The following is an 18,782-nucleotide window of genomic DNA, read 5'->3' as shown; positions in this document are numbered from 1 at the left end:
ATCCCTGCCCTGCTCCTGCTGGCCACACTGTTTCTGGTACAGGCCAGGATGCCATTGGCCTTCTTGGCCACCTGGGCCACTGCTGGCTCACGTTCAGCAGCTGCTGACCAACACCTCCAGGTCCTTCTCCTCCAGGCAGCTTTCCAGCTGCTCTTCCCCAAGCCTGGAGCTGCTCAGGGTTGTTGTTTCCCAAGTGCAGGACCCGTCGCTTGGTCTTTTTGAACATCATCCCATTGGTCTCATGGATCCAGCCTGGCCAGATCCCTCTTCAGAGCCTTCCTGCCCTCCATCCATGGATCCAGCCTGGCGAGGTCCCTCTGCAGATCCTCCCTGCCCTCCATCCATGGATCCAGCCTGGCCAGGTCCCTCTGCAGATCCTTCCCGCCTCTATCCATGGACCCAGCCTGGCGAGGTCCCTCTGCAGATCCTTCCTGCCTCCATCCATGGATCCAGCCTGGCCAGGTCCCTCTGCAGATCCTTCCTGTCGCCATCCATGGACGAGCCTAGCGAGGTCCCTCTGCAGATCCTCCCTGCTCTCCATCCATGGATCCAGCCTGGCCAGGTCCCTCTGCAGATCCTTCCTGCCTCCATCCATGGACGAGCCTAGCGAGGTCCCTCTGCAGATCCTCCCTGCCCTCCATCCATGGATCCAGCCTGGCCAGGTCCCTCTGCAGATCCTTCCCGCCTCTATCCATGGACCCAGCCTGGCGAGGTCCCTCTGCAGATCCTTCCTGCCTCCATCCATGGATCCAGCCTGGCCAGGTCCCTCTGCAGATCCTTCCTGTCGCCATCCATGGACGAGCCTAGCGAGGTCCCTCTGCAGATCCTCCCTGCTCTCCATCCATGGATCCAGCCTGGCCAGGTCCCTCTGCAGATCCTTCCTGTCGCCATCCATGGACGAGCCTAGCGAGGTCCCTCTGCAGATCCTCCCTGCTCTCCATCCATGGATCCAGCCTGGCCAGGTCCCACTGCAGAGTCTCCCCATTCGCAAGCAGATCCATGCTTCCACCCAGCTTTGTGTTATCTCAGCAGCTGCTGGCCTGAGTGTCTGGGGCTGCAGCCGTATCCCAGCTCTGCAGCAGCACAAAGGACTTCTCTACCCAACTAAAAAAGTCTTTTCTGCAGCATGAAATGTGAACAAACCCAGTGTGTGCATGGTTGAGCGTCCTCTGCCAGCAGAGCCCGCACGAGCTCCACACTGGAGACCAATGCAGCCTGTAGTGCCTGGTGTGGCATTGAATGACTGCAGGGAGCTCAGTGCCAGAGCCCAAATGCTTCCTTTGCTTTTGGGAACTTGCTCTGCAGGCAGGAAACTTGCACAGCCCTTCAGGTGTTGCCTTCCAGGTGCTCTGAGCCTGCCTACCCACCTGATGGCCACCTCGGAGCGCCACAGACAGAGGCTGCTGCCGGCGCCCACAGTGCTGTCTGCAGGAAGACTTCATAAACAGTGGCTGGCACTGTTTCCTAGGGTTTGGAACAAGGCAATTCCTGCTTTTTTAAACTGTTTGGGGTTTAATTGTGTTCTCTCACAAGGGCTGCAGTATTTGTCACCCTTATTACCTGCTGGCTTCCTCCTGCGTGCACATTAATGCATGGAAATAGGGATGGAGTTTTGTCTGCTCTCCTTCCCCTCTGCTTCCCCTCTCCTTCATCTCTCCTTCCATTCTCCTTCCTCTTTCCTTCTCCTCTCCTTCTTCTACAAAGCTGGTGAGAAATTAAGTTGATTTCCTTGTATTCTGCTCCCTTCTGAGTTCCACGATGCCCTTTGCATGTGGTCACACTGGAATAACATGGAGCAGGGTTGTTGTTAAACACTGTTTCCTGGGCATGAACTCCATTCTTCGATAGCTTTGTTCTGGTTTTCCCTCCTCTCCCAACTCTGGTGCCTCAGCCTCGTTTATTGCGACGTTCCTAAAGAGCAAATTCTTTTCCCTATTGAACTGTGGATGATGGATTTTGAAAGAAACTCCTATTTAAAGGAATTCTTCTCCCTTCCTGCGACTACTTTGTTTTCCAAGGCACTGGCAGAACACACGGGCCTTTTGCACTCTCATCTTTTGAGGTGCTTGTGCTCGGTTTTTACACCGCTGTGAACTGGGCAGGAAGCTGCGGTTTCTGATTCCGGGCTCTCCGCTGCTGGTGGTGACAACATGTCTGCTGCTGACAGAGGGTTCTGAAATGGCCAGGGCTGCCAAACTGCCACCTTATGGAGTGCTCAGGTTGTCTGGAACAACCACTGCTTCTCTTGCTTTAGAGAATCATGGAATTGTTGAGGTTGGAAAAGCCCTTCAAGCTCACCCAGTCTAACCTCAGCTGAGCTCCACTGTGCCGACCAAACCCTGTCCTGAAATCCCACAGCCACATGTTTTTTAAACTCCTCCAGGGGTGGGAACTCTACCACTGCCCTAGGAAGCCTCTGTCAGTACCTGAGAACCTTTCCATGAAGGAATTTTTCCTGATATCCAATCTAAACCTCCTCTGGCACAACTTGAGGCCATTTCCTCTCATCCCATCCCCTGTTCTTGGGAGCAGAGCCCGACTCCCACATGACTCCAACCTCCTTTCTGGGACCTGCAGAGAGTGATGAGGTCTCCCCTCAGCCTCCTCTTCTCCAGGCTAAACAGACCCAGGGCCCTCAGCCGCCTCTCAGAACCCTTGTCCTCCAGCACCTTCCCCAGCTCCATTCTGTTCTCTGGATGCACTCCAGCCCCTCATGGTCTTTCTTGGAGTGAGAGGCCCAGAGCTGAGCCCAGGATTTGAGGGGCGGCCTCCCCAGTGCCGAGTCCAGGGACACAATCCCTGTCCTGCTCCTGCTGGCCACGCTGTTTCTGGTACAGGCCAGGATGCCACTGGCCTTCTTGGCCACTTGGGCCACTGCTGGCTCATGTTCAGCTGCTGCCGACCAACACCCAAGGTCCTTCTCCTCCAGGCAGCTTTCCAGCTGCTCCTCCCCAAACCTTGAGCTGCTCGGGGTTGTTTCCCAAGTGCAGGACCCGGTACTGCCATCATTTCTGCCAAGTTCTCTTGCATTGCTTAGAAGTGAAGAAAAGAGGGACAGTGTTTATGGGACATTTTCCTCCTCCAGAGGGAGCATTCCAAAGCAACTTGCTGGTGTGCAGGTGCCTGTGGCCCTGTGCATGCTGTGCTGAGCTGGTGCAATGTTTCTGGTTCTTGCCAGCCGTGTCACTGTTGGTCAAATGCTCTGGTTGGAGCAGGACTTTGGTTCTAGAGAATCGCCATGTGCTGTTATGAAGCTGAGTGTAAAATAACCTGTGTTTGCAGACCTCTGGTTGAAACATTCGAGTTCTCTGCCTTGTGAGTTCTTTCTCTCACTCAAGCAGTGAGGGAGCAGCCAGGCGGGCTTTTGCTATCCCAGTGTTGCTATTCCGGTGGTTTCTCCTTTTACATTAATGGAAAATGGAAAGAAGGGAGAATAATGGATATTTGAGCTGCTGGGTGGCTGAGGGAGCACAGCCGGCCTGCAGGAGTGGAGGAAGCAGCCATGGATTGGCTGACCTGGCTAGCTGGGGTCCGTTCCTCACCTGGTTTGTGAATGGGTTGCACTAAGAAAAGAGTTTACAATGCGAAGGGTTGTGTTTCCGCCAGCACTTGTTCACTGTTTCCCGCCTCTGTTGCAGGAAGCTCCGAGCCACACTGGACGAGTACACCACCCGCGTGGGGCAGCAGGCCATCGTCCTCTGCATCTCACCCTCCAAACCCAATCCCGTCTTTAAAGTGTTCGGCGCAGCACCCTTGGAGAACGTGGTAGGTGTCAGTAAGAAGAGTCATGTGATGACTGCTCACCACCTCAGTGGGTTTCGTCCTGCGCCAGGCAGCCTCGCAAGCCTGGTTGGGTTTAAAACCCTGGAAACGGGAGCTCAGGTTGTGTGGACATGAGATCCCATCTCACCTGCATGGGTGGGTGCCTTACGCATCTCACCAGGGCTGGGTGTCCTGGCTTAGAAATCAGAGGGAACAGGGAGTGATGAGTTGTTTGAGCTCAGCTCCACTGTCAGTGCGTGTGCCTTAGAATCATGGAGGCGTTTGGTTGGGAAAGACCTTTGAGATCGAGTCCAACCATCCCTGTCTACGACTGAACCATCCCTGAGCACCTCGTCTGCCTGGCTTTTAAGCCTCTGCATGGATGGGGACTCCACCACTGCCCTGGGCAGCCTCTGCCCCTGTTACAGACCAGACAGTGAATGAAGCAGATCCTGACCATGTTATCATGTCTTGCTTCACAACTTTACTTTTAACCCCATAAACACTTCCGCTTGCCAGTGTTGCTTGATGTTTCATCAGCAGCTCCTTGATATGGCCACGTCCCTGGGGCCAGTGGTTATTTTTCCTTGCCGGCTGTGGCATTGTTTGCTCCTTCTGCTCTGCCGCGCCCTGGGGAAGGCAGCTGGCCCTGCGCCCTTGTCCTCGCCTCTCCTGGTGCTCCTTACCCTTGTTTACCTGAGCCTAACAACTCCCCACAGGTACGCAAATACAAGAGCATGATCCTGGAAGACCTGGAGTCCGCGCTAGCAGAGCATGCTCCTGCGCCTCAGGAGGTTAACTCAGAGTTGCCACCCCTCACTATCGATGGCATCCCTGTCTCTGTGGACAAGATGACCCAGGTAAGCAACCAGACGTGGCAGAACCAGAGAGAGAGAGGAATCTGACATCTAGCAGTCACATCCTGTTATTCTGCACTGGAGCCAATCTCTGCATCTCCAGGGGATGCATTGGATCTTTTCTTCCCCAGAGGACTGCAGCAGCTCAGGTGGTTAGAAGTGCCACCTTGGTTTTGGTGCAGGGAACAGCAGAGATGCTGGTGAGATCTGGAGCTCAGGCTGAGGGCAGCATCCCCTTTTGGGCTCCTTTTGTCACCTCTCGTAAACAGTGAACAGGAAGGATGTTTGTTCTGCGATTCGCAGTGGGTTTTAGGCTCTGATTTCAGGAACGTCACTTGTGCGGAACTCACAGAATCATAGAATCACAGAATGTCCTGCCGGGCAACTTTCCAGCTGCTCTTCCCCAGGCCTGGAGCTCCATGGGGTTGTTGTGTCCCCAGTGCAGGACCCGGTACCTGGCCTTGTTGAACCTCATCCTGTTACAAGCCTCTTATTTCACATCCTTTCGCACTGCATGATGGTAAAACCAAGATCTCGTTAGGAGCAGCTCTGTTCTCTTGGGTGGTGGTAACTCAAAACAGCTTTATGAAGGTTTCTTCTGATCTGTGGGCAGTCCACACTCTTTGAGCCCCACTTGGCCAACCATCACTGTGCCAGTGAGCCCAGCCACTAACTGGTGCTGCTGTGGTACGTGCGGGTTGGGCACCCAATGTTGCACTGCCTCAGTTTCCCCACATTGCATATGGGGATGGTTCTCTAAGTGCCCTCCATTGGCTGCTGGAGGATGGAGACCTGGATTTAGTGTACAGGACCTTGGGCTCCTGAGTGGGTTTTCCCAACCCTGCAGGTCCTGGAGAATTCGCAAGGAGTTGGGTGGGGTGCATGGTGCTTTGGAGGTGAGTTGGTGGCTGAGAGCATCCAGCCTTTGCCAGGCTTGGGGACAAACTTTAAACAGAAACAAAACACAGAGATGCTGAACACGATAAGGACACCATGCTGGAATCACAGCTTGAAACATGTGGGTTTGAGAGCACAGCTGAGAACTCTGCCTCCCACATCACTGCGACCTGTTAAGCCTTTGACATGGCCCCCACAACGTCCTCTCTAGACTGGAGAGATATAGATTTGATGAGTGGATAAAGGATGGTTGCATCCAGAGGAGAGCAGTCAGTGGCTCGGTGTCCAGGTGGAGATCAGTGTCGAGTGGTGTCCTTAGGGGTTCGTACTGGGACCAGTGCTGTTGAATGTCTCCATCGATGGCATCAACAGCGAGATTGAGGGCTGCCTCATCAAGACTGCAGATGACACCAGGCTGAATGGTGCAGGTGTCACACCGGAAGGATGGGATGGACGCAGAGAGACCTGGGCAGGCTGAAGAGGTGGGCCTGTGAGAACCTCATGAGGTTCGACCAGGCCAAGGGCAAGGTCCTACACCTGGGTCGGGGCAATCCATGGTTTCACTCCAGGCTTGGGAGCAGCCCTGAGGAGGAGGACTTGGGGTGTTGGGGGAGGACAAGCTCCACATGAGCCAGCAACGTGTGCTCCCAGCCCAGAAACCACCCGTGTCCTGGGCTGCATCCAAAGCTGTGGGACCAGCAGGGAGGGAGGGGCCCTCTGACTGCCCCTCTGAGGGCCCCACTGACTGCCCCTCTGCTCCGCTCTGGGGAGACCTCACCTGGAGCCTGTGTTCAGTTCCGGAATCCTTAACATGAGAAGGAGATGGAGCTGTTGGAATGGGTCCAAAGGAGGCCACGGAGGTGACTCAAGGACTGGAGCCCCTCTGCTGTGAGGACAGGCTGGGAGAGTTGGGGTTGTTGAGGCTGAAGAAGAGAAGGCTGCAGAGAGACCTTAGAGCAGCTTCCAGTACGGAAAGGGGCTCCAGGAAAGCTGGGGAGGGGCTCTTGATCAGGAAGCGCAGGACGAGGACAAAGGGAATAGTTTTGATCTGCAAGAGGGGAGATTGAGATGAGATCTTGGGGAGAAATGTTTTGCTGTGAGGGTGGAGAGTCCCTGGCCCAGGTTGCCCAGAGAAGCCGTGGCTGCCCCATCCCTGGAGGTGTTCAAGGCCAAGTTGGATGGGGCTTGGAGCCCCTGATCCAGTGGGAGGTGTTCCTGCCCATGGCAGGGGGTGGGACTGGGTGGGCTTTGAGGTCCTTTCAAAGCCAAACCGTTCCAGGATTCCATTCAATTGCCATCATTTTTGTGTCGGAACCCTGGTTCCTGGAGGTGCCAGTGTGGTTCTTGGTATTTGCTACCAAGAAATGAGCTTTCTCAGCCACGTTGCACTAAGCCCCATGGAAAACCCAAGTCTTCGTGGGTCCAAATTGGGTGGCACAAGGAGCTGCGTCACAGGGAGTGGAAAAACTTCTGCATTCAGGAGCTGCAGGCGTCAGCAGGGGTGGGTGAGGCGGCAGCTCCTCAACCAGGAGATGACAATAACTCGCCTTTTAATTGCTCTGCTTCCGTGGTGACCCTGGGGGAAATGAGGCCTCTGCTGCCCCAAGCAAAGACACTTCCCTGATCTTGGAACGGAGAGCATCGCCAGGACACCCCACTTTGCAGTGGGCTCTGACGTTGCCGCTGTCTCACAGAGAAATCCTACTGCTTTTGGGGCGGTGGCTGTGCTGGTGCTGTCAGAGCCTGGTTTGCCCCTAAACTTGTTCTCAGTTGATGTAATTGAGGAGTAGGGTTGGGCAACGCTGAAGTCAGTGCTTCAGTTGCCTCTCACTGAGGTCATGAGATTCACTTATGCTTTTCCGAGCAGGTGATTTGGCCTCTAATCTGGCTTCTTTTAAACTTAATATCATGGGATCGTGGAATCCTGGAATGGTTTGAGTTGGAAGGGAACTCAAAGAACACCCAATTCCACCCCCTGCCATGGGCAGGGACACTTCCCACTGGATCAGGGGCTCCAAGCCCCATCCAGCCTGGCCTTGGACACCTCCAGGGATTTGCAACTGCCTACTCGTACAGCCCACATCCTGCCTCCCTTCTAGGAGGAACACGTGGTCACATCCTGTGCTCGGATCTCCGCACTCTGCTAAGAGGTCATGATCCCATGAGGGACATAGTGATCCTGAGAGTGCTGTGGTGATCTTGAGAGAGATGTGGTGATTCCAAGAGGGACGTGGTGATCTTGAGAGGGGGCATAATGATCTTTAGAGGTATGTGGTGACCCTGAGAAGGATGTGATGATCCCGACAGGTGAACCCTCTGTACCAGAGATCATCTGAGCCCTTCCCAGAGGCAGGAACCACACAGACCTGTGTGTGCTGCTCTGTTTTCAGAGGGTTTTGGGTTTTGGGTGGGTTTTGGCTGCTCTGTTTACAGAGCTGACTCTGTTTTCGTGGACAGAGTCAGCAGAGCTGTGGATCCCATGAAGGAAGTGGCTGCACAGGTTCCTCCCAGCCGCGTCCCGAGGGACGTGGGGTCTTTGTCTCAGTGCCTCCGTCAGAGCCCTGCGAGCTGCCCGGCTGAGCTCTCATTATAGCACTAATTAGAGAAGGTTGTGCTGCTGCTGATTGTCTCCCTGGCGGATTAAAACAAACTCTCCTTAACAAGTGCCTGGAGTAGCTTGAGCCACTGAACTCCCCAGGACTAGTAATTAATCCATCTGGTAACAAGGACTCTGATTGTAGGGAGCAGCTCTGGGAAGCAGCTTTTAACTGTTTTTGTGCCAGGCGATTCCATCACCTGGTTTATTTGAGCACACGGGGCCTCGATGGGGGACCCTTGAACAGGCTTGGGCAAAGAGCATCACCGAGGAGTTTGTGCCTCTGTGTATGATTCAGGGTCTGGTGTGGCTCAGCTGTCTGTGGAGTGGAGGAACTGAATGGCAGCGACTTCCCTGAGTGGGGCGACGGGTTTAGGGTGCACAGCAGATGTGCTTTTCATGGACCCACGAGCATATCAGGTTTTTATTGCCTTTGAAGTCCTGAGCTTCTGCTGCAGACAGTGTGCAAAGTAGTAAATCATCTGTACAAAGAAGTTGCTGGAAAGCTGCCTGGAGAAGGAGGACGTGGGGGTGTTGATTGGCAGCAGCTGAACATGAGCCAGCAGTGGCCCAGGTGGCCAAGAAGGCCAGTGGCATCCTGGCCTATACCAGAAACAGCGTGGCCAGCAGGAGCAGGGCAGGGATTGTGCCTCTGGACTCAGCACTGGGGAGGCCGCCCCTCGAATCCTGGGCTCATTTCTGTGCCTCTCCCTCCATGGAGGACCTTGAGGGGCTGGAGCGTATCCAGAGAAGGGAACGGAGCTGGGGAAGGGTCTGGAGAATAAGCAGCCTGATCTCGTGGGTGGTGTCCCTTCCCATGGCAGGAGTTGGAACTGGATGATCTTTAAGGTCCCTTCCAACGCAAACCATTCCATGATTCTATGACTTTACCGTTACAAGCTCAACTTGCTGTTAAAGCTGTGAAGGGATGCAGGGAGATGTTCTTAGTTGCAGCCATTTAACTTTTGGTTTACATGGTCTTCTCTGCCAATGGCAGCCGTGAGCTCTGCTCTTCCTGCTCTGTCCCTGCAGCTGACCCAGCCTTTTCCCAAAACTCCAGGCAGTTCCTGGTACAAAAACGAAAGGGGTCATAAAACCCTGGGTGAGTTTGATGTTCACTTTAGTAACGCTAAGGACATGACTTGCTCTCAGTTACGTACCTGCTCGATGTTCTTTGCCAGCCCCTTTCCAAGGTATCATCTTCTGCTGGAAGGGCAGGCGCTGGTTGAGCAGTTCTTGTGAGTGCCAAGAAGTAAAATCAGGGTGAAGAGTGAACATCAAAAATAGATTGAGAAAATCAGTCTGGTGAGCATTGTGTTCTGCAGGGCTGGAGTGTGCGTGGGTGAGACCTTGTTCTACACTCGAGCGGCTCGCTGGTGTTGCGTCCTCTTTGCAGCATCGCTGCACAGTGTTCGTCAGCTCCCATCTGCATCGCTGTTGCTGGGGGACCTTCGACTGGGGGCTTCCTCTGCATTATTTTTTCCTTTTCCTTTCAGGTTCGCAGCTCTCTTCACGGTGGTGTTTGAACTGTGGGCTGTGTTAATACAGTGTTTGGGCCTTGTTGGTGTCATCACTGACTTGACTTTGTTTCTGCTTTTCCACATGCAACTGAGCTGTTCTCAGCCAAGTCCTGGGAGAGGATGGTGAAGTGTTTGTCCACCTTCCTTAGACACTGAGGCCTCTCTGGCTGATGGTTCCAACAGGGTGGAAGTTAAAAGCAATAAGTCTGTACTCTGCACCCCAAAGCTACCACAGATGTGAGTTCCTGAAAACCTTTCAACCCTTTTTGTTCCAGGCCCAGCTGCGAGCTTTCATCCCTGAGATGCTGAAGTATTCCACAGGTCGTGGGAAACCAGGCTGGGGCAAAGAGAGCTGCAAGCCCGTCTGGTGGCCCGAAGACATCCCATGGGCCAATGTTCGCAGTGATGTCCGCACAGAGGAACAGAAGCAGCGGGTGCGTATTCCATGTCTCTCTGCCTTCAGACTGAGCACAGGGTCTTGCAACCAGTTTTTGTGGGAATAGTTTTCCCCTCAAGTGCCAGAAGTAACCAGGACATTGGACTCTCCTTGAATTCATGTCAGACATTTGCCCACCATATCCTGAGCTGCATCCAAACAGTGTGGCCAGCAGAGCAAGGGAGGGTTCTCCCTTGATTCTCCCCCTCTACTGCTTTCTTGTGAGCCCCCACCTGGAGCCCCGGATCCAATTCTGGAATCCCCAACATAAGGAGGAGATGGAACTGTTGCAACAGGTCTAGAGGAGGCCATGGAGATGATGCGGGGGCCGGGGCCCCTCTGCTGTGAGGACAGGCTGGGAGAGCTGGCGTTGTTCAGCCTGGAGTAGAGAAGGCTCTGGGGAGACCTTAGAGCAGCTTCCAGTATGGAAAGGGGCTCCAGAAAAGCAGGGGAGGAGCTTTTTCCAAGGGCCTGAAGTGACAGAACGAGGGGGAATGGCTTTAAATTGGAAGAGGAAGATTTAGATTGAACATAAGGAAGAAATTCTTCACTCTGAGAGTGGGGAGGTCCTGGCCCAGGTTGCCCAGAGCAGCGGTGGCTGCCCCATCCATGGAGGTGTTGAAGGCCAGGTTGGATGGGGCTTGGAGCCCCTAATCCAGTGGGAGATGTCCCTGCCCATGGCAGGGGGTGGAACTGGATGGCCTTTGAGGTCCCTTCTGACCCAAACCATTCCATGGTTCTGTTGGAGGCCTCTATTTGTTTGGGAATGTGTTGAAACCCCCCAAGTAAAGACAGCCCTGCATTTCCTAACAGCAGCAACCCTGCAGTGGTCCAGAGGGTTTCTCCATGCCAGCTCTCCACTCTTTCATTCTGCTGACAGGTGTCGTGGACCCAAGCGCTGCGGACCATTGTGAAGAACTGCTACAAGCAGCATGGGCGCGAAGACCTGCTCTATGCCTTTGAGGATCAGCAGACACAGCAGCAGACTACGACCACGCACAGTATAGCACACCTGGTGCCCTCACAGACGGTGGTACAGACCTTCAGCAACCCCGATGGCACTGTCTCCCTCATCCAGGTGAACGGAATCCTCCGGCTTTGCCGCTTCCTGCACAGCACACTCGAGATTGAATTGCCTCCATCAGGGAGGTGCTTTAGAGCAAACTCCTTTTCGTAACTTGACTTCTCCTCCAAGTATTGTGTCTTTATCTGTATTGTGGCCCGCGGGCTCGTTAACCCAACGCTTCCACCCAGAGAAGCAGCCTCATCCTCCCATTTCCCTGCTCCCATCCCTTGTTGTCCTGTTCTGGCAGCACAAAAGTTTCTGCAGCTCTTTGGTCAAGGGATCCAGGGCTCTGACCTGAGTTTAAAGAATCCATTTATGAACAAATACAGTTCATGATGTGGCCACACAATGCCTGGGGTGGCAATGGGATAGAGTGATGTGGGGAGAGGTGGTGGGATTGCCCTTCTGGTGGCCAAGAAGGCCAGTGGCATCCTGGCCTGTACTAGAAACAGCATGGCCAGCAGGAGCAGGGCAGGGATTGTGCCCCTGGACTCAGCATTGGGGAGGCCGCCCCTCGAATCCTGGGCTCAGTTGTTGGCCCCTCACTTCAAGAAGGACCTTGAGAGGCTGGAGCGCATCCGGAGAGGGGAATGGAGCTGCGAAGAGTCTGGACAACAAGGGTTCTGAGAGGTGGTTGAGGGCCCTGGGGCTGTTTAGTCTGGAGAAGAGGAGGCTGAGGGGGATACCTTATCGTTGTCTGCAACTGCCTGAAAGGAGGTTGTCTCCCAGCCTGTAAGTAAAACCGTGGATTGTCCCAACCCAGGTGCAGGACCTTGCACGTGGCCTGGTTGAACCTCATGAGATTTTTAAATGTTGCTGTAGTGTGCAGTTTCCTCCCCCATCCCTCCGAGTCAGCTCCATGTTCTCTGCGAGAGCTGCACTTATTGATGTTCTCTGTTTCTTGTGATGTTTTCTAACCTGAGAGCATTTGAGTTTCCCTTTGTCTGAATTATGTGGATGTTGCCCTGCAATAACAAACACGTTCACCTGCATTTTGGTGTCTTCCATAGGTTGGCACTGGTGCCACAGTTGCCACGCTTGCCGATGCCTCGGAGCTGCCCACCACCGTGACCGTAGCACAAGTCAATTATTCTGCAGTGACCGATGGAGAGGTGAGGATCTGGGCCATGTTTGTGGTGCCCAAACCAAAATTGTCCAATCTGAGCTTCAATGAAGTTAAAAGTACTGTAGAACATAGTGCTCACAGGAAACACCAGGCCTGGCTTCCCCCACTGCAGTGATAGAAGTTAACGCACATGTGAGCACAATTCTGTATGATTTAGAACAGAAAGCCTTGAAATGCTTTCACTTTGCCTTGGGACGGCACAGATGCAGTTGTGGGGGAAGCCTCAGTTCTGAATTTCATACACTTTATTGATATCTTCTATAGATTCTTTATTTTGTGTGATTTGCTGTAGCACGTGGGGACTTAATCATAGATCTTGGAATGGTTTGGGGTGGAAAGGACCTCAAAGTCCATCCAGTTCCACCCCCTGTCATGGGCAGGGACACCTCCAACTGGACTGGGGGCTCCAAGCCCCATCCAACCTGGCCTTGAACATCCTCAGGGATGGGACAGCTGCAGCTTCTCTGGGCAACCTGAGACGGCACCTCTCCACTCTCAGAGTGAAGAATTTCTTCCCAATATTTCATCTAAATCTTCCCCTTTCCAATTAAAAGCCTTTCCCCCTTGTTCTGTCACTCCAGGCCCTTGGAAAAAGCTCCTCCCCTGCTTTCCTGGAGCCCCTTTCCATACTGGAAGCTGCTCTAAGGTCTCCTCAGAGCCTTCTGTGCTCCAGGCTGAGCAACCCCAACTCTCCCAGCCTGTCCTCAGAGCAGAGGGGCTCCAGCCCTCACATCATCTCTGTGGCCACCTCTGGATCCATTCCAACAGTTCCATCTCCTTCTTATGTTGGAGATTCCAGAACTGGATGCGGGCCTCCCGGTGGGGTCTCCCCAGAGCAGAGCAGAGGGGCAGAATCCCCTCCCTTAGCCCTGTGACTCACAGAGATAGCTGTTTGTGAGTTCGTACTGAAAAACTGTTCGTTGTGAGCTGTGGCTCCTGGGTTCCTGTTTGCCAGCTGAGGGTTGGGAGTGACGCCTACGATATCTGAGCCTGCGTTAGCAAAGGCTGTCGTATGGCTGTGAACAAGCTCTGCCAGTCAGTGGCCGCTGATCTCGGCATCGAGCAGGGCTGTTCCTTTGCTGCAGCTTTAGGGAGGTCTGCAAGGAAATGCCAGGGAGCACTGTGTGAACACAGAGCAGAGCACAGACAATGGCAGCTGCTGTGGGGTTACTACTGTTCTGTTTGCTCTTGCCTAGAGCAGCTCCAGGCCTGGGGAAGAGCATCTGGAAAGCTGCCTGAGGAGAAGGACCTGGGGGTGTTGGTTGACAGCAGCTGAACATGAGCCAGCAGTGGCCCAGGTGGCCAAGAAGGCCAATGGCATCCTGGCCTGTACCAGAAACAACATGGCCAGCAGGAGCAGGGCAGGGATTGTGCCCCTGGACTTGGTGCTGGGGAGGTCGCCCCTCGAACTCTGGGTTCAGTTCTGGCCCCTCACTCCAAGAAGAACCTTGAGGGGCTGGAGCGCATCTAGAGGAGGGAACGAAGCTGGGGAAGGGTCCGGAGAACAAGGGTTCTGAGAGGCAGCTGAAGGTCCTGGGGCTGTTTAGGCTGGAGAAGAGGAGGCTGAGGGGAAACCTCATCACTGTCTGCACCTGCCTGAAAGGAGGTTGTGGAGAGGTGGGTGCTGGTCTCTTCTCCCAAGTGACAGGGGATGGGGTGAGAGGAAACAGTCTCAAGTTGTGCCAGGGCTGGTTCAGATTGAGCATCAGGTAGAACCTCTTTATGGAAAGGATTCTCAGTCCCTGGCAGAGGCTGCCCAGGGCGATGGTGGAGTCCCCATCCCTGGAGGGGTTTAGAAGCTGGGCAGATGAGGTGCTCAGGGATGGTTCTGTTGTGAACTGGGACAGGTGGACTCGATGATCTCAAAAGTCTTTTCCAACCAAGCAATTCTGATTCTGTGAAATTTTCTTTGGCTGCTCCACCCTTTGGCCCAGCCGTTTCTCTTGAGGACCCGATTGGGCCATTTCAGCCCTTAAATCTGCACACAATTTGCATACGTGTATTTTTCACCTTCTTTTAAACCAAGTAACAAACTCATTTTGTGCCTGTTTAGGAAACATTCCTTTAAGACTACAAAGATATTTTTATCACTTTTTCTACCGACAAACTCACCTTTAAGTAAGGGTCCAGGCAATTTGTGCCCCTTTGCGGGCTGGGACTACTGGCCAGACGTGCTGCGTGGCGACAGATGGCAGCACAGATCAGCTTTGCGCTGCGCCAGACCCTCGTCCATCCCTGACCCGTGCAGCAGCTCCTGGTGCTGGGGCCTCACCTCGAGGTTCTTGGCAGCTGCTGCAAGGGTTTTCGAGGAGCAGTTTTAGCTCGTGAGGTTGGAAGGACATTTCTCAAAGGCACAAAGAGAAATCGGGAACACAGGCATCCAATTCCTAACATGAACAGAATGTCTGAGTGATGTCTTGGGCAGAATAAGGATACAGAAGTGACCTTGCTCTGGGGTTGGGCGCTAATTCTCTGCACGGACAGATCCCCAGCACGCTGGCAACCTCTCCAGGGATGCTTCTGCCCTGCCTCTCACTGTGTGAAGATCTGAGCAAGCTCTGAGTAAATCGATGTGATTGTAGAATCATAGAATGGTTTGGGCTGGAAGGGAGCTTAAGCCTATCCTGTCCCACCCCTTGCCATGGGCAGGGACATCTCCCACTGGATCAGGGGCTCCAAGCTCCATCCAGCCTGGCCTTGAACACCTCCAGGGATGAGGCAGCCATGGCTTCTCTGGGCAATCTGGGCCAGGGCCTCCCCACCCTCACAGGGAAACATTCCTTCCTAAGATCTCATCTCAGTTGTTTTCATAGAATCATAGAATCACCAGGTTGGAAAAGACCTCTTGGATTATCGAGTCCAACCATTCCTATCTGCCCCTAAACCATGTCCTTGAGCACCTCATCTGCCCGTCTTTTAAATCCCTCCAGGGATGGTGTATCAACCCCCTCCCTGGACATCTCTTCCACTGCTTGATGACCCTTTCTGTGAAAATTTTTTTCCTGCTATCCAGTCTGAACCTCCCCTGGCGCAGCTTGAGGCCATTCCCCCTTGTCCTATCACCTGTCACTTGGGAGAAGAGGCCAGCACCCTCCTCTCTACAACTTCCTTTCAGGTAGTTGTAGAGAGCAATAAGGTCTCCCCTCAGCCTCCTCCTCTCCAGGCTAAACAACCACGGTTCTCTCAGCCGCTCCTTGTAAGACTGGTTCTCTTCACCAGCTTCGTTGCTTTTCTCTGGACGTGCTCCAGCCCCTCAAGATCCTTCTTGGAGCGAGGGGCCAGAACTGAACACAGGATTTGAGGTGCGGTCTCACCAGTGCCAAGTCCAGGGGTAGAATTACCTCCCTTGACCTGCTGGCCATGCCATTTCTGATACAAGCCAAGATGCCATTGGCCTTCTTGGCCACCTGGGCCACTGCTGGCTCATGTTTGCTGTCAATCAACATTCCCAGGTCATTCTCCTCCACGCAGCTTTCCAGCCACTCTTTCCCTAGTCTGTAGCTGCACAAGTTTGTTGTGTCCAAAGTACAGGACCTGACATTTTGTTGCGGATGTGGCTGGACAAGAGGGGTTGTGGGAGGTTGAGGGGCTTTGCAGGTGTTTGTGAGGTGCATTTTCCGTGTGCGTAAGAGAATTAAAGTTCTGGTTTCAAGACTGAATATACAGAGACAGCAACTGAAATTGTGGGCTGGCTGGAGATACTCGTGGCTGACAGAGGGCTGTAGTGTCCAGCAATGTTCTCAGGTGGATCCCAGGCTTCATCCCTTCTTTCCCTGTATCTCAGAGTCGGGACGTGTGCAAGATTCTGCAAAGACTTCTTGAAACTGTCTGTGTCTTTCATTTTAGGAAGCAACTGTGTACTCGTGGCACAACATCCATCCTATGGCTTTTCTTTTTTATTTTCTCCACAGGTGGAGCAGAACTGGGCCACGCTACAGGGGGGTGAGATGACCATCCAGACGACGCAGGCATCAGAGGCCACACAGGCAGTGGCATCGTTAGCAGAAGCAGCGGTGGCCGCATCTCAGGAGATGCAGCAAGGAGCAACTGTTACCATGGCACTCAACAGGTATGGGTGAGAGGAGGCTCAAAGCACACGTCTGTGACATTTCCCTTTGTGTTATCACCCTGACAGCACAAAGACCGCTATGTACAGGCTTTTCCTTAGCAAATTCCTACACTAGCCTGTGTCCAGGTGTCTGCAGGACAGTTCCTGATCTCCGCTGTAAGACCACTGACATGGATGCTTCCTGAAAGAGGAAGATATGAGTGGTAACCGTATCCTCTAAACTGTCTTGTTTGGGCAGCAAAGGTCCAGTGACAGAGCTGAGCTTGCTGAGCGAACAAGAGTCGTGATGGGCTTGTAGGACCTTTGAAATGTGCTGGTCTGGGCTTCCCTTGATGGGATCAACAGTTTCTCACTAAGAGGCAAAGGCTGGATCTCCCCATTGTCACAAAATCACAGGATGGTTTTGGTTGGAAGAGGCTTTTAAGATCATCGAGTCCTACCATTGATCCAGGCCTGCTAAGTCTGCCACCAGACCATGTCCCCAAGTACGACAACTGGTTGTCTTTTAAACCCCTCCAGGGATGAGGACTCAACCACCTCCCTAGGCAGCCTCTGCCAGGGCCTGAGAACCCTTTCAGTAGAGAAATTCCTTCTAATGTCCAACCTAAACTTCCCCTGGCACATCTTGAGGACATTTCCCCTTGTCCTGTCACGGGTTACCGGGGAGAAGAGATCAGCACTCAGCTCACTCCAGCCTCCTTTCAGACAGTTGCAGAGAGCGATGTGGTCTCCCCTCAGCCTCCGCTTCTCCAGACTAAACAGCCCCAGGGCCCTCAGCCGCCTGTCATAACGCTTGTGCTCTAAACCCTTCTCCAGCTCCATTCGCTTCTCTCGATGCACCCCAGCCCCTCAAGGTCCTTCTTGTAGGGAGGGGCACAAACCAGTTCTGTGGCAGCACAGTCTCTCTGTTGAAGGCAGAATCTCTTCTAGAGGCCAGTGGTTTTGAGCTTTCTCCCAGATGGGTTTCTGAAGTAGAAAGTGAATGGACTGCAATGGCAATGCTGCCTCTTCACTGTGGAAGGAGCTTGGTTAGATTTTTGGTTGTGCTCAGGTTACCTGCAGCTTAGTTCTCTGCAGGTCTGTGCAGCAGGAGGCAGTGTCTTTGCTCAGCTCATAGAATCATGGAATGGTTTGGTTGGGAAGGGACCTCAAAGCCCATCCAATCCCACCCCCTGCCATGGGCAGGGGTGTCTCCCACTGAATCAGGGGCTCCAGGCCCCGTTCAACCTGGCCTGGAACACCTCCAGGGATGGGGCAGCCACCACTTCTGTGGACAACCTGTGCCAGGGCCTCCTCACCCTCAATGTGAACAATTTCTTCGTAATGTCCAATCTAAATCTTCCCCCTTCCAATTTAAAGCCATTCCCCCTCGTCCTGTCACTCCAGGCCCTTGGAAAAAGCCCCTCCCCAGCTTTCCTGGAGCCCCTTTCTGTACTGGAAGGAGCTCTAAGGTCTCCCTGCAGCCTTCTCTTCTCCAGGCTCAACAACCCAAACTCTCCCAGCCTGTCCTCATACTAGAGGTGCTCCAAAGAGCGTGTAGGAAGGGAAGGGTCGTACTCACTCCTTCCTAAATACCAGCTCCTGGCTGTTCTCATAGCAGAGTGGCTGCACAAGAAGGACTTTTGGTCTGACCTCATTTGTGTGAGCAAATGGAAGAGTACAGTGCTCAGCTGCTGATTACTCTTTAAAAGGAATTATGAAACCACTTGGCTGGGGAGAAGCTCTCCATCTTTGCTAAGAACAGAGCGGCTGAAATCCTGGTCATGGTGACCTCTCGGCCTGGCCCAGTGCAAGGTGAACTGGCTGGATTGGTGAGGAGGGGTGGAGCTCTCAAATCCATAGAGATCGGGAATGTGGCAGTGCCAAAAGAATGAGTTTTGAACCAGAAATTTACTTGGATTGTCCGAAAGCTTTTAGTGAAGACCCAGGCAGAAAGGTGTGGAGGTAAGAGAGTAGGGATGCTCCAAGAGATCCACAAGCTGGCAAAAGCCAGCAGAAGAAGCTTCTTCCCATGTTTTCCTCCTCCACTGTAGGCTTTCTGCTCTAGATGACTTCATCTGGGCCCAGTAAGGACCCCTCCTGTCTGGATTTGTTCCCTTGATGTGCAACACCTGGTTGAAATGGGTGCCACTGGAGGGGAGTTTTTTGGTTTTTCAGTCCTCTCCCTAATGCTCCTTCTCCTCTCCTGTGCCCGCAGTGAAGCAGCTGCCCATGCAGTCGCCACGCTTGCCGAAGCCACTCTTCAAGGTGGAGGACAAATTGTCCTGTCCGGTGAAACTGCAGCGGCAGTAGGAGCGCTTACCGGAGTCCAAGATGCCAATGGTAAGGCTGTCTGGTTTTTTCCTTTGCTCTTAGCTGGGGGTTTTTACCTCTCTTTTACTTGAAAGATCAAGTTTTCACTGGTAAAATGATTCTCCCTGACTGCTGGTGGTCGTGAGCCGCCTTGTGACTTC

At 53.4% G+C, this 18,782-nt stretch overlaps 1 protein-coding gene across 3 annotated transcripts in view; it reads left to right on the top strand.

Moving 5' to 3' along the window:
- NRF1 (nuclear respiratory factor 1) overlaps positions 1-18,782 on the top strand; it is a 56,143-nt gene that overhangs the window by 12,226 nt on the left and 25,135 nt on the right. For all 3 annotated transcript variants that reach the window (XM_054058477.1, XM_054058461.1, XM_054058469.1), the window contains exons 4-10: positions 3,639-3,765; positions 4,482-4,622; positions 9,908-10,066; positions 10,949-11,146; positions 12,145-12,246; positions 16,172-16,329; positions 18,527-18,651. In XM_054058477.1, coding sequence (XP_053914452.1) covers positions 3,639-3,765; positions 4,482-4,622; positions 9,908-10,066; positions 10,949-11,146; positions 12,145-12,246; positions 16,172-16,329; positions 18,527-18,651 — 1,010 coding nt within the window. The remainder of the gene's footprint in view (positions 1-3,638; positions 3,766-4,481; positions 4,623-9,907; positions 10,067-10,948; positions 11,147-12,144; positions 12,247-16,171; positions 16,330-18,526; positions 18,652-18,782) is intronic.

This window comes from Cuculus canorus, chromosome 1, assembly GCF_017976375.1.
Source record: "Cuculus canorus isolate bCucCan1 chromosome 1, bCucCan1.pri, whole genome shotgun sequence".
NCBI lineage: Eukaryota > Metazoa > Chordata > Aves > Cuculiformes > Cuculidae > Cuculus > Cuculus canorus.
This window is presented reverse-complemented; position numbering and strand designations above follow the sequence as displayed.